General features: G+C 42.6%; 2 protein-coding genes across 2 annotated transcripts in view; one reads left to right on the forward strand and one right to left on the reverse strand.

Annotated features, from left to right (window-relative positions):
• The first annotated feature begins 335 nt into the window (after positions 1 to 335).
• On the forward strand, positions 336 to 3,184 carry LOC133973755 (parapinopsin-like). Its single transcript, XM_062411794.1, has 4 exons — positions 336 to 666; positions 1,154 to 1,482; positions 2,280 to 2,522; positions 2,990 to 3,184. Exons 1-4 carry the CDS (start codon positions 336 to 338, stop codon positions 3,104 to 3,106), a joined length of 1,020 nt encoding a protein of 339 aa, XP_062267778.1. The 3' UTR covers positions 3,107 to 3,184.
• A 215-nt stretch (positions 3,185 to 3,399) lies between these two features.
• The window catches only part of cacna1da (calcium channel, voltage-dependent, L type, alpha 1D subunit, a), a 57,387-nt gene continuing 47,401 nt past the window's right edge, over positions 3,400 to 13,385 (reverse strand). Inside the window, exons 41-49 of the mRNA XM_062402146.1 lie at positions 12,296 to 12,429; positions 11,340 to 11,456; positions 10,526 to 10,914; positions 9,420 to 9,446; positions 8,603 to 8,731; positions 8,348 to 8,487; positions 7,338 to 7,444; positions 6,751 to 7,068; positions 3,400 to 6,604 (exon numbers count right to left, since the gene is read on the reverse strand). Coding sequence (XP_062258130.1) covers positions 6,299 to 6,604; positions 6,751 to 7,068; positions 7,338 to 7,444; positions 8,348 to 8,487; positions 8,603 to 8,731; positions 9,420 to 9,446; positions 10,526 to 10,914; positions 11,340 to 11,456; positions 12,296 to 12,429 — 1,667 coding nt within the window. The 3' untranslated portion in view covers positions 3,400 to 6,298. The remainder of the gene's footprint in view (positions 6,605 to 6,750; positions 7,069 to 7,337; positions 7,445 to 8,347; positions 8,488 to 8,602; positions 8,732 to 9,419; positions 9,447 to 10,525; positions 10,915 to 11,339; positions 11,457 to 12,295; positions 12,430 to 13,385) is intronic.

Genomic DNA, 13,385 nt, shown 5'->3' on the forward strand with positions numbered 1-13,385 from the left:
TGGGAACAGATAGTGAGAGAAAGTACCAGAAGCACATGATCTGCTGGCATCAACCTTTAGCTGGTGAATTCTTTGTTTTGACTGGTCTTGCTCTCAGGACTGATCCCAGTGAAGAGCGCATGTGTTCCAAGGTAAGTACCTTTACAATTAACTGAAAGCATCCAGGATCATCATTTGAAGGAATTACCCTTTGTTAAGTCCAGATCTGGAGGAGTTATTCTTGGACTCCAGTCTTCAAATCTCAGCCGTCACACTCGAGTTGTTCGATATCGAGGATCTAGGAGTCCCGGGTGGAGAAGGCACTATCTGACTACTTTTTTAAAACCTCTGCGTCCATGCAGCCGTCTCACTTTTCACCAAATGCGTCCTCGTACCTTGGCCCACCGGAGGATCCCCCTCTTTCACAGATTGGCTTCATCATTCTCTCCATCATTATGGCTCTTTTCACTGGGCCGGCCATCGTACTCAACGCTACAGTGATTATTGTGTCTCTGATGCACAAGCAGCTGAGGCAGCCGCTCAACTACGCTCTGGTGAACATGGCTGTGGCTGACCTGGGCACAGCCATGACTGGAGGGGTGCTGTCTGTGGTCAACAATGCCCAGGGGTACTTCTCCCTGGGCAGAACAGGCTGTGTGATGGAGGGCTTCGCAGTGTCCTTGTTTGGTGAGTGGAAAGACAAGACCATCTTATGTGAAGTAGTTTTAAAAAGAAATACAGAGTTATGGTACGAGGGAGAGGCGGTGGTCTAGTGGCTAAAACTTGGATTGATCTGTCGAAAAATCCAAGAGTCTCCCTACCCTGTCTAGTGCCCCTGAGCAAGGCACCTTACTCCCCCAACATCTGCTCCCCGAGCGCCGTAAATGGTCGCTCACTGCTCTGTGTGTCCTGCACCAGATGGGTCAAAAGCAGAGATTAAATTTCCCTACCTGCATGAGTGTGCCTTTGCATGTCTGTGCATGTGTTTGGGACTAATAAATGCATCTTAATCTTAATCTTAATCTTAATAGACTCTGATGTGACTCATTAGCTCTTAATGTGCACAATAAATGATTTTGTATTCAAACTATTTTGATTTAACAAGAAGAGAAACGTCAGTTTATAATTTAAAAATTGTGCAATATTCATTTCACATTTCTTTAACTGTGTGCAGGAATCACATCTCTGTGCACAGTCGCTCTGATCGCGGTGGAGAGGATGTTCGTTGTGTGTAAGCCTCTGGGTCAGATGTCGTTCCAAAAGAAGCACGCGATGGGAGGTATTGCCTTGTCCTGGCTGTGGTCGCTCACCTGGAACCTACCCCCACTGTTTGGCTGGGGCCGGTACGAGCTGGAGGGTGTCGGGACATCCTGCGCACCGGACTGGCACAACCAAGACCCTCACAACGTCTCTTACATCCTGGCTTATTTCGCAGTGTGTTTCGCGGTTCCTTGTGCCATCATTGTGATATCCTACGCAAAACTGCTGTGGACGTTACACCAGGTGATTTTACATTTGACTTTACTTTTCACCTTGTTAGTTTTTGGAGGAAAATATTGAAATGTGTACGTCACTACATTTATCTGATTAGTACAATTAGTGTTTACTTCTCAGATTAAGACTTCACATTAAAAAAACACAAGATATAACTGTAACATATAATGGAATGCTTTCTGGATCCCAGCCTTCTTTGAGGATCCATTACAGAAAAGCAAGCATGGGTCATTTTCTCATATATTTCTGTTCTTACTTTTTATTACTGCAAATGCCAAAAGAAAACAACTTGCACAGCAGAACGTTGTTTCTTCTTCTCTCTTACTCCACTATTCAGATCACAACCTTGCAGATTTATCAATTCATAAATTCATAAATTTGTTATCTAGGCGCTTGACCTTAAAGGGTCACGGCAGGGCTGGGGTGACATGGGGCGAGAGGTGGGGTACAACCTGGACAGGTCACCGGCTGACAAACAGACACAAAGAACCATTCATGGTTATGATCAATTAAAATTCTCCAATGAACTAAACTGCAGCCATGTCTATGGACTGTGGGAGGAGGGTACGACCACGGACACGAACATTCAAACACAGAAAGACCCTGGTCTACTACATTCTTGCTTATTTGTGCTTTGCGGCTCCTTTTGCCAATGTTCTGATTCAAAACTAGTGTGGACTTTACCCCAGGTGAGCATTTGAGAACACCGGGATCAAACCAAGAAGCTCCTTTCTGTTTGCCCCATAACATGCTGCAATAATAACAAGGTATATCAAACAAACTTGCCTTGTCATTGTGTGATGCAGGTATCTAAGATGGCCTGTCTGGAGGGCGGTGCAGTCGCCAAAGCAGAGATGAAGGTGGCGCTCATGGTGATTCTGATGGTCCTGACGTTTCTGATCAGCTGGTTGCCTTATGCCGGCCTGGCCATGCTGGTGGTCTACAACCCTGCCGTTGAGATCCACCCGCTGGTGGGCACTGTGCCCGTCTACCTGGCCAAGAGCAGCACTGTGTACAATCCCATTATCTACATCTTCCTCAACAAACAGGTGCTGTTACACCGCACAGATACATTTAAAATGGAGTTTAGTCAGATGGCAGGATAAACTGAAGGGAAACGCTTATGAATAAAACATTTTCTCTCTTCTGGGGCATCAGCACCATCTAGTGTTATTACAACAAAGTACACCATCCTAGAAGAGATACTCAGTGCAGAGATATTAGTATTTATAGTACTATAAAGAAAATGTTTAAATTTACTGGCTTTTTAATTATTTGAGACTAACAACATTTTTAAATGTTAAAAGTTGATATTAATATAGTTTATTCTGCAATGATCAAAAATAATGAATGATAAATCTGATATATATGTTATACTGGATATAATTTACATTGTTTGGATTCATGTATGTATTCACATTACTACACTTTGTGACTGCAGCTAAACGATGTGTGAATGTTTGTTGATGCAGGGGAAAAAGACAAACTTGTTCGGTGTCACTTTGTTTTTCTATAGTTCCGTAAGTACGCTGTGCCCTTCCTGCTGTGTGGGAAAGAGCCCTGGGATGAGGATGACGAGTCGGAGGCAGTAACAACTGTGGAGACTGCGATGAACAAAGTGTCTCCCAGCTGAAGAGCCAACACATCTTCAAACTGGAAACATTTGTGTCTGATCGTGTTTAATTCACTTGAAACACACCTGTTCCAAGGACATCAGTGATCTGCTGTAGCTACAGTGTTTGAGAGTTTTTACTTTTCTAAACGGAGATGTGGTTTTAACATATATATGATGAGCTCATCTATAATGTTACTGGTAAAAATGTGTTAAAAAGTGAACAGTGTAATTTTGCAGAAAACAAATAAATGACAACAGTAATTAAGCATAAGTTTATTCAATGATGATCAATAGAAAATAAAATATCAGTATCGATTCAAATAAAGTCAAGGCCAAAATAAATAAAAAAAGTATTTATACAAAACCTAGAAGGTTATAGTAAAGCATTTGCTACTAAGAGAAATCATGTTGTACTGAATAAAAACATTAAGGAGCAAATATCAAGACTTTCAAGTAGAGAACATTACCATGGGTCTTTCCATACTTTTGTACATATGTTACATTATCTTCTATCTAAATACAGCTTTCAGAACATTAATAGTTGTTATAGTAATTAGAATGAGAACAATATGAAGAAAACTAAAAGAAATGTTCAACTCAATGTGTTTCTCTGTAAACTGTTCTTTACCGTTATATTTTTTCCCCCCTCCCTTGATCAGAGGAACAGTGCACCTTGAAAATATTTTTTTCTACTCTTTCATTCCCAGCAGGTGTGGTGTAAATGACAAATATAGATTCCACTAAACCATACACACGGTCACAAAAAGTACAAAATCTTCTCACCTTAATACACAAATCTGTTTAGAAAAAAGAGAAACAAAAGCACTATACAGTTACTTGTGCAAAGACAAACAGCTATGTGCTAATATTTAAATACCATTGGTATAGACTGAACCAAATCATTTATTCTCTTTTTTTCAGGAATCCCTGACATGAGGTAAAAGTAAGTTATTTTTCATCTTTAGTTTAACACAACTTTTAAAAGTGTTTACAAAACGATGCATATCTTCAGTTCATCAGTACTGTAATTGCTACGAATAGTACAATGTGCCTGTTTTGTGCATTGGTCCTTTTTATGTGACGGTCGTCAACAAAAAGGACTAGAGCACTTCTTTTTTTTTTTTACTCACAAACAATTCAAAGAGCCCTTTCAATGTGCACACAAAGTGGAAAACCTACATTTTCATGACAGTGTTCGGTGGAGTTAGAGCACAGTCTGCACTCGCCTGCCAATCAAACACTCATGAACAACAGATCACCCTAAATATCCTTGAGGATAATTCACACTCTCCATGGTAATGCCTGAAAAAGCCCATTTAGGTATTTTAGTCCATTAGCCACGTTGTGATCGATAAGTGATAACCAATAAGAGATGTTTTGTTGTTTGGGTTCCAACTTGCGGGCGTCAGTCGCTCCTTTTCATGCATCCAGGGGGAGTTTCTCCATCCTGGTCTCAGATTAGAGTAAAAAACACAAAGTCTAAGTTCAACCCTAAGTAATCTCTTTCACACTCCACTGTGGACAGACAGACAGGTTGAGACAATGATATGTTGTCACCGTTGCCTAACGAGGTATTCTGTAAGCAGGAACCAGGCAGACTGAGAGAGAAAGGGGCGGGAAGGGGGGGGGGGGGGGGGGTGTATTGCTAAGCCTCTCTCCAGTGTCCTGACAGCAGGAAACCCTCTGTCCTTCCATGTACAAAGCATTTGGGGCTGTTTCTGACCTTTGGATGTGTGCATGCGCCGCCTCCTGCCACCATGGGCCACGCACACTACATGAAGACTAAGATTTAACTGTGAAGATAGAGTACAAAGGTTTTATTTTTTACATTTTTTTATGGAATCACACCATGCTCAACACAGATTCATGGAAAATCCCAGCACACGCTATGAGAAATATTAATTTTTATCCCTGTTATCACCATCTGTCATTTTTCTTCCTTTCAGCAGCAAAAAGGCATTTCAGCTGGGGCTGACGAAACCGAAAAGTTAGATTCTGAAAACCAACTCAAAAAAGCAGCATTAAATTCTCGTGCATGCCCTGCACAAAAGATGTAAAACAAATGTGTTCGTCACATCTGTATAAAATTTCGGCACTGGATCCTTGAGGCTTGCTTTTGAAAAACTCTCCTTTAAAGGGGACTTAACCTTATGCAACTGGTGTTGGTTTGATGAAGTAGCACATGATGCTGAGAAATCAAAGCCATTTGCATATCTTGTGCAGCAGTGTGGTCGCACAAGTGGAACCTCTTGAACTGCCGTTTCATAGGCAAAACAAAGGGTGCATATTAGCAAAGAAACAAAAGGCAAAGAAATTCAGAATATTGTACCTAATAAAATGCAAATGACCTTTATAGCATAACGGGAGTCACAAGGGTCCATATTGCTGATCTTTTAAATGATACATAATTACAAAATATAGAATATCTCTTTACAAAGTTTCTTTTGTTGTATAATACAATTTACAGCATATCAACTATGAAATATTAATCAGGATATTCTAAAATTTAAAATAACCTGCCGGCTAGTGCATTTATCACAAATGCGTTTGTCGCTTCAAAAGTACATAGCTCAAGTTGAGTGATGCTTTAAGTAGGACAGTTTGTTCCTGCATAAATCTGGTAAAACTCTACTGGTGCTTCTACGCTTTTTTGACTCGGCTGCAGCGACTGTTTCACAATCTGTTCCAACAACAGAGGGATCAACTCGTTCCAACAACTAAGGAGGAGATATGCCTTTCTATGCTTGCATTGAAAACTTGCATGATATGCTGAACCTTAATAAAGTGACTGAGGCAATGACATCGTACATCTGATTGTCATCACCCTTAGAGACCCGCCCTATACAGCGTCTCACACCTTTGCCAATTGGTCCATCTTTCAATGGCATCACTGTCCTTGTCTGTGACTGGCCGCAGGCGGAAGCAGTATGTCACCTCCAGGTCAAGGCCTTTTTGACGAGAGGGTTAAGCCGACTCCCTCTGTGTACAGTGGGAATGGTGTGTGGCTCTGCGCTCTGACGTCCTCATGCTGGCAGGCGGAGAATAATTAAATGAACGGGACTACGTGTGTTTCCTCAGTATGCCTTTTCTCTTCACGGTAAAAGGCACTTCTTTTGGTTGGAGCCAACAGGTGCATTACTCTTTTTTTCGTAGTTTCACGGGTTGTAGTGTCACAAAGGTTCTAATTTGCAGATTTCTTTATAGCCACTGCTATAAAGTCGTGATGCAGATCATCTCGTCTGCCAGGTCCTCCTCGTAAGGAGCTCTGAGTTCTGTCTCTGGCTCCTCGTCGCTGTAGCTGGCTGCAGTGTCCTGCAGTTCATAGTCCCTTGGTGTCAGAAGGGGAAACACATTGACCCCGTTGACGCCCCGGGCTATCCCACCGTTCAGTAGATGGCTGGCTGCGCTCTCCATCTCGTCAATCGTCATCTCACACGCGTCTGCTATCTCGTGCTTTGTGGCGGCAACAAACTTGGGATCCTGGGCGTATCTCCCAAGACCTTCAGATATCAAAACCTGCTCACAGTATATGAGGAAGAAAAATAGGTTGGATTTTTGCTTATCATGCTAGCAACATTTTTGTTTGAACAAGAGGAAAGATCTAAAAAGATGTAATGATCTGATCGGGGACATCTCTCCCTTCTCAATACCCTCAAACTCACCGCTTCCACCAGGCTGGTGGCGCTGCCTCTCTTCTGGTGGTACTGGCTGTGGTATTCAGGTGGCACCTGCAGATGGACAGGTGAGTACATCCTCTGGGAGAAGTCGGGGTCGTCTGTGTACCAGGAGCTCTTACGCACGGACACTTGGCTGCTAGCGACACTCTCCCTGTGGGGGTGGTCCACACGGATTAGAGGGGTGTAGTATGGCGACTGGTCTTTACTAGCCGGGGTGGCAGGGGGAGTTGCCCAGGAGCGGGTGGAGCGGGTCGGGGAGAGGCGGTGGGCTCTGCTGGAGTCCAGGCCTGCTACAGCCATTACCTGAGGAAGCCACAAACACAGGTGTTACACAGAGCTCCATGAAAGGCAGCTCATTGATATTGTAGCTTTTTAGCACTAGCATGTAAAGAGTTTCGTTTTCTTCTCTGTCATAAGAGTTACCTTGATTCAACAAATGTCTGCCATATTAATTCATTCAAAAGGGACGTGATCAGTTCATTTCAATGTACAGTTTGATGGAATAGGTCACTTCAAACCAGACGAAACGCAATGCAGTGTCAATGGACTTGCAGTGTTTGTGCCTGCATTACCTGGTGCTGCATAAGGTGCAGTGGAAGAGCAGTGCGCTGATGTGGAAGCTCGTCCTGGCTACTTTGTCTGCGCAGACACTCAAAGTTGAAGGATGGCCTCCTGTGGCCTGAACAAGGGGGCGCTGTGAGTGACATCATGCAGGAGACGTCAGCAACATGCAAAACGTTCACACTGCAAACACTGTGAAACTGGGTGAGTGGATAAATCATATACAAATTAGTGTGTGTGTGTGCATTAAGGGAAGGAAAGGAGATTTGTGATGGTTACTCCCGAGGCTGCAAACTGTATATAACACATAGACTTTATAGCTAGCCTATAGCTGGGGCTATGATGGGATAACTGGATAACTGAACGGACAGATTGGTTATTGAACTCAATATCACAGGAACAATGAACAATACACAAAAAGCAGATCGTCATCTGCATTAACATGTTTCTTTTTTCTTTTAAACTATCTAAAATGTATATTTTCCAATCTAATGTTATCGTATGTTGGATACACTCAGTGAAAAGTAAATATGTAACTGTTACTGTTTCATATGACTGCTGCAAGGTACGTATGCAGACCATAGAGTGAACCTAAAGATGGACAACATTATACCTCCCCCCAAGGGAAGCCAAAGCGGGGGCAGTATAGGTTGTAAATCCCGCCTCCTCCATGTTAGTGGATGAGATATAGGCCAAACATTAAAGTCACAACACAGGTTAAATTTTTGTTTCAGTTTTTAGGGGTCGCTCTTATCACACTCATTTATGTTCAAGTGATCATGTTTCCAGTAAGTTTGATTTGAATTAGTAATTGATTGAGCCTGAGTTGCGATTGGTCGAGCATGGACCTCTGTCGTTCTACTTTGTACTTCTACTTCTTTGAATCTGACTGCAAATGTGCAAGATGGCCATGTTCAAATTGAGGACATAATGGCTTCATTTCTTGATAGTGGGAGGAAGTGGAGAAGCGTCATCCATCTTTAGATACAGTCCCTGATACAGATGAGGATGAGGAGCCTACCTTGAGGTGTGGCAGGAAGCAGCCGTCTCTTTGGTGACCTCCGCGAGTCGCGGTAGAGCGGCTGCTCGTCGTCGTCATAGTAGGTGTCAGGGTGGTGGTAACCTTTGGGAGTCTCATACTCTGTGTCACTGTTTGGAAACCTGTCGGCATATTGAATAGAGAGCTTGTTGAGAGAGTTGATTAAATTGTATGAAGGAGCCAGGGTTTAATAATACATGTGTTACAATTGTGACAGTCAGTCCGTGAGAGTCGTACCTTTCCCCTGACAGCATACTGTCATCCTCATAAAACTCCTCCCCACTGTAATACTCCCCAGATAAGCGATCTTCATCCAGCTCCTCCTCCCTGCGGATGGTGGGATGGCGGGCATCCCCTCCGTTGGACCTGAGGGAAGGTCAGGGTGCAGGGGTCAGATCATGCACACAGTGGCTATTCAGGGAGGGGAACGGAAAAGGGCCATGCACTGCCATGCAGACGCAAGCCTCCAGGGGGCAACAATTGAACTGACCACCCTTACTAATCTTAACCACAGTCAAACAGAGACAACCGGCAGACGTTTCGGGCTGAAGAGCATCGCACTGTCATCTTTGGATCTCATCCCACTTTGGCGTCCTTTATCAGATTTATCAAAACACAGATTTCTGTCTGGTTAAGAGTCTTGAAGTGAATTGGGTGTAGTCGGGCTGTGCAACTTTAGGCATAGGAGTGTAAATGAGAACTAGTGGTGACGTTCTCATGCACTTCCTTCTTTTAGAGCTTCCGGGTCCTTCTTCAAAGCAAGCATATCACTTTTACACATGCACGAAGCAGGGCTGCTCTCAGCAATATGCTGGCCACTCAGGTTTGTGTTTGTTCTCCTGCTCCTTTTAAGTATAAAATAAAACAATGCATTTAATCTAATAACCAGACAAATGACTAGCCAGCATATAGCTCATAACACTGACTTCGCAGGGATGCAGCCATTCATTTATCCAAAACCAAGTCAAACTAAAACAACGATTTCAAAAAATAAAAGTCCTTCTTTTAACGGTTGAGACAGACTGTTGAAGCCAATCCTAGAAAAACAACATACCTAACATAGGTCTCATAGTAGCGCCTTCTGTCCAAGAAAGCAGAGGGATGGTCAAGAGAAAGCATTTTGGTTAGGAAGGAAAAAGGGAGGAGGAGAGAAACAAAGAGAAAATGGAGGAGAAAGAGTGGGCACATATATATATTATACAGTATATGAAACATATACAGCATTCTCATATATATGTATGAGGAGGAGAGATTATGAAGGTGGACGTCGACCCCAGTGGTTGTTGACAAGTCAATTTTCTACTCTTAAATATCAGAGACAAGCTAAGAATTCAGTCTTGTAAAGTGGCAGAGATGAAATTGGAGCAGCAAACTAAAGCGAACAGTAGACATAAATCAGGGGTTATGTCTACTGTTGGTCACTTGTGTAGTAAACTGTCAGTATGAAAATCCGCTTGTGAATCCGTTATGGATGGAAAGGTTTACAATAAGGGTTTTGAAACAGGAGAGTTTGATAAATAGCTGGTTCCTGCCTGTGGAAATAAAATACTTATGCAACACTTCAGTGAAAACCAATCACAATTTGTTTTTTAAAGGCCATTAGTTCCAAGTTATGTGCTGCCATAGCTGAGTGAAAAAAGTGTTACAGGGAGGCTGGTTGTTTAATACACAATGTGTGGACACGACCACATATTCAGGACTTCTGGATGAAAGTAGTTTCAAAGTTAAATTCAGTTTAGTTTTGATTAGTCTTCTGAGCTATAGAAAATAATAAAGGTTATCAAAATGTTCAGCTATTTCTTTCAAAATAGGTAAAATAATCTTTTGAATGACACTTAAATATATTCGTCCTCCCCCCCACTACAATTGATCTATGAGTCTGAATTTTCAGGTTTGACCTGTCCGAAAGTGATGAGTTGAGTTTTCCATCAATCTTACAGTCATTGACGAGGTGGGATTTTTAGTTCACATGTATTTTTTTTTACATCTGGTCAAATATGGCAGCAACTAACCAAAGAAAATGAGCACAACCTCACTGATCTATTTCAGGTTGGATTTTAAATGTCACTGTTTTCTCACATATCTAGTTCTGTATTGTTTGAATCAGAAGGTTGAGGATGATGATGATGATGCTGAGGATGAGGATCGATGTGTGGATACCTTTGACCCTGGGGTGTCCGGGGCTTGTCGTACTCGTAGTAGGAGTTGCGTAGACCTGGGTAGCCATTGGGAGGAGCGTGCTCATAGTAGCGGTGGTGTCCTCCATTGGGCAAACTGGACTTGTTGGCGTTGTTGAGGTTGATGTTGGTGGATTTGGGAGACTTGCCATAGGAGTTGTGGTGCCGGTTGTGATGGTGGTGGTGGTGATGATGGTGGTTGGGCTGGGACATGGCGTTGGCTCGAGACAGGCGTCCCACCGGCTGCTCCATGTGGGCATAGTGAGGCGGAGGCTGCACCTGCAGGGGGCGCTGTGTTGCGTTGGTCTGATGGCCGTTGGAGCGCCGGTGACCACCGTTCATGAGATGGTTACCGAAGAGGCCGCCGTTACGCTGTGGAGGAACGCTCAAAGTAAAACTTCCAAAGTCCTGGACTTCTCACAGAGCAGCAGAACACACGTGCTATTGATGTTAAGTCTGCGAGCTGATTTTCTTTTCAGAAATTTTATGAGCAACAAAAAGTTGAAAGCTGGTTTCATGGACTATGACGCATGCAAGCAAAATGGATGCACTCTTTACTTTGTTGGAACTGAAATGGGGGAGAAACCTTAGCAAAAATAAACCAAATGAGAAATAATCTACTTAATGTGGCGATAAAAATAAGAAACAGTTCATCTATGACAGATTTAACATAATACTCTGAGAACAGGAGAACTTTTATGTATAACCATGGAATTGCGTTATTTGGTAACTTCAAGCACAACATGTTAGTCTAGCCACAAACATTCGTCCTGTCAGGTAAAATTAAAACGGGTTACCCTATAAATTTCCTCGTCTTCCTCGGGAATAAAGTCTACTAGCTCGTCATCCTGCAGATCGCATGATATCGCTCGGCGAATTTCGGGCCCGATATCATGCAGCGTGCGAAGGCCAGCCTGTAACCATGACAACAAGAGGACTAAGCACTGCAGCTGGGACCTTCATCTCACAACTCACAGTATGGAAAACAAAATTGAAAAAAACTGGCATCATATGCATATGCAGTCACAACCATCACACACACCTGTGCTGGAGTAAATGCAACAGCTGACATTTACACTAGGGACAGACTGTGAGAGATGAGAACACACAGACAGACAGATGTGCTCTCTTGAATGCAACCTGCTGTGGATATTACTGCATCGGCTGGAATGCCTTGTGCGGCCTCCAGCTGTGCTTTCTCTAACATCGGCCTCAGTGAGTGCAGTAAGCAAACGTCTCTCCTCTGCGGGTGAACAAAACTCGATCGGCACAGAGAGTCTCTTGTAAATAAACTACACGCTGGTCACGTTTCCTGTCAATATGATATATGGTGATACACTGAGGCCATATATCAGACGTTATAAGGTAGCAGAAGTGGTAACAAGCTTTGCATTGTGAGGTTCATGAGTGGATGAGTGGACTGTGAGGCACAGAAAATACATGGGGTGATGGCTGGAGATGATGACAACGCTTAACATCAACATATATGATTAGTTAAAAGACACAGAGACACAAATCAGGTCACACACTGGGAGCATACAGAATTGTACTGGACACCAACACCATGAATGTCCTGCTGGATTATAAACCACAACATTAGCAGACTTAATGATATTTGAATGGAATGCACAAAGACATGACCTAACAAAATTCATCAGTGCTTTTAAAATCATGTTATCACACAGCTTTCATCAGTCTCCCCTCTCACTTCACACACACTCTCAGAGACACACACACACACTCTGGGACTCACCTGCAGAGCGATGGCCGTGTTGTTCTGCGAGGGGTGAGCACCCACCAGGCCTTCCTCTTTACGTTTCTTGAATTTCCTAAAGTAGTCCTGTATCAGGAAGGTGGCATAGAACTTCCCCACGGTTACCTCATCATCTGAGTGAACAGACCACACAAATGCTTCCTGTGTCAGCAGGTCACTACGCACACAGAACGCTGGGAGAGAGAAGGAGAGACTCTTCTCCTCCCTCGTCCACTCTCTCTTAAAACTGCGGCTTTCATTACCTCAGGAAGAAAAGTGAGGCACGCAACCCCATCAAACAAATGACTTTATTTCAAATGATATACATCCATCTTGATGGTGTATATACTGTACCTCAATCTGTACCAGCGCAGATTCTTCACTGTATTTCAGAAAGAACAGAAAATCAAATATAGGCTAAAATATCTTCAATTTGTGTGTATTTCTACTTCTGAAAAGCTTTCGATGATCTAAGTGAAATCTTCTACATTTGATGTTCCTTTTTAAAAATGAGCAAATGGACACCTATCATAATTATAATTCCAGAAGCTGGGATTATGAATGCAAAACTTCCAAATGTTACTGCTGCCAAGGAGGTTATGTTTATATTTGTATTTGTTAGCAGGATTAAGCAAAAAACGACTTGATGGATTACCCGAAACATGGTGGAAGAACCCAAAATTGGATTTGCTTTCTTTAACATTGTGAGCTAGGGCCTTTTTCAACACTTTGGTTGATATTTACCAATCCAGATTTAGTGGATCTAAATGTGTTTATAGTAGGGGACCGATTAAGGTTTAAATAGGCCAAGACACTACAAATTAATAAACTAGTTTGCTAGAAATAACATTCAGGCTGCAAGATAATGTGACCCAAACTTCAGATAATATTAAACCTGAAGGATTACTATTACATTATCTTTGAAATCAAATCTTAAGTTTTGAGTCCAAATGAGACTAACTTTGGCACATGCAAGCAAGCAAATCTATGCATCATACATGTCGTTGTGTTTGTGTACATTTTCCTGTCTATGCTTATCTCTAATGATGTGTGCAAGTCAGTAAAAACTACATTTGAAACTGCGCATGGC

The sequence above is a fragment of the Platichthys flesus genome, chromosome 2 (assembly GCF_949316205.1).
Source record: "Platichthys flesus chromosome 2, fPlaFle2.1, whole genome shotgun sequence".
Lineage (NCBI taxonomy): Eukaryota > Metazoa > Chordata > Actinopteri > Pleuronectiformes > Pleuronectidae > Platichthys > Platichthys flesus.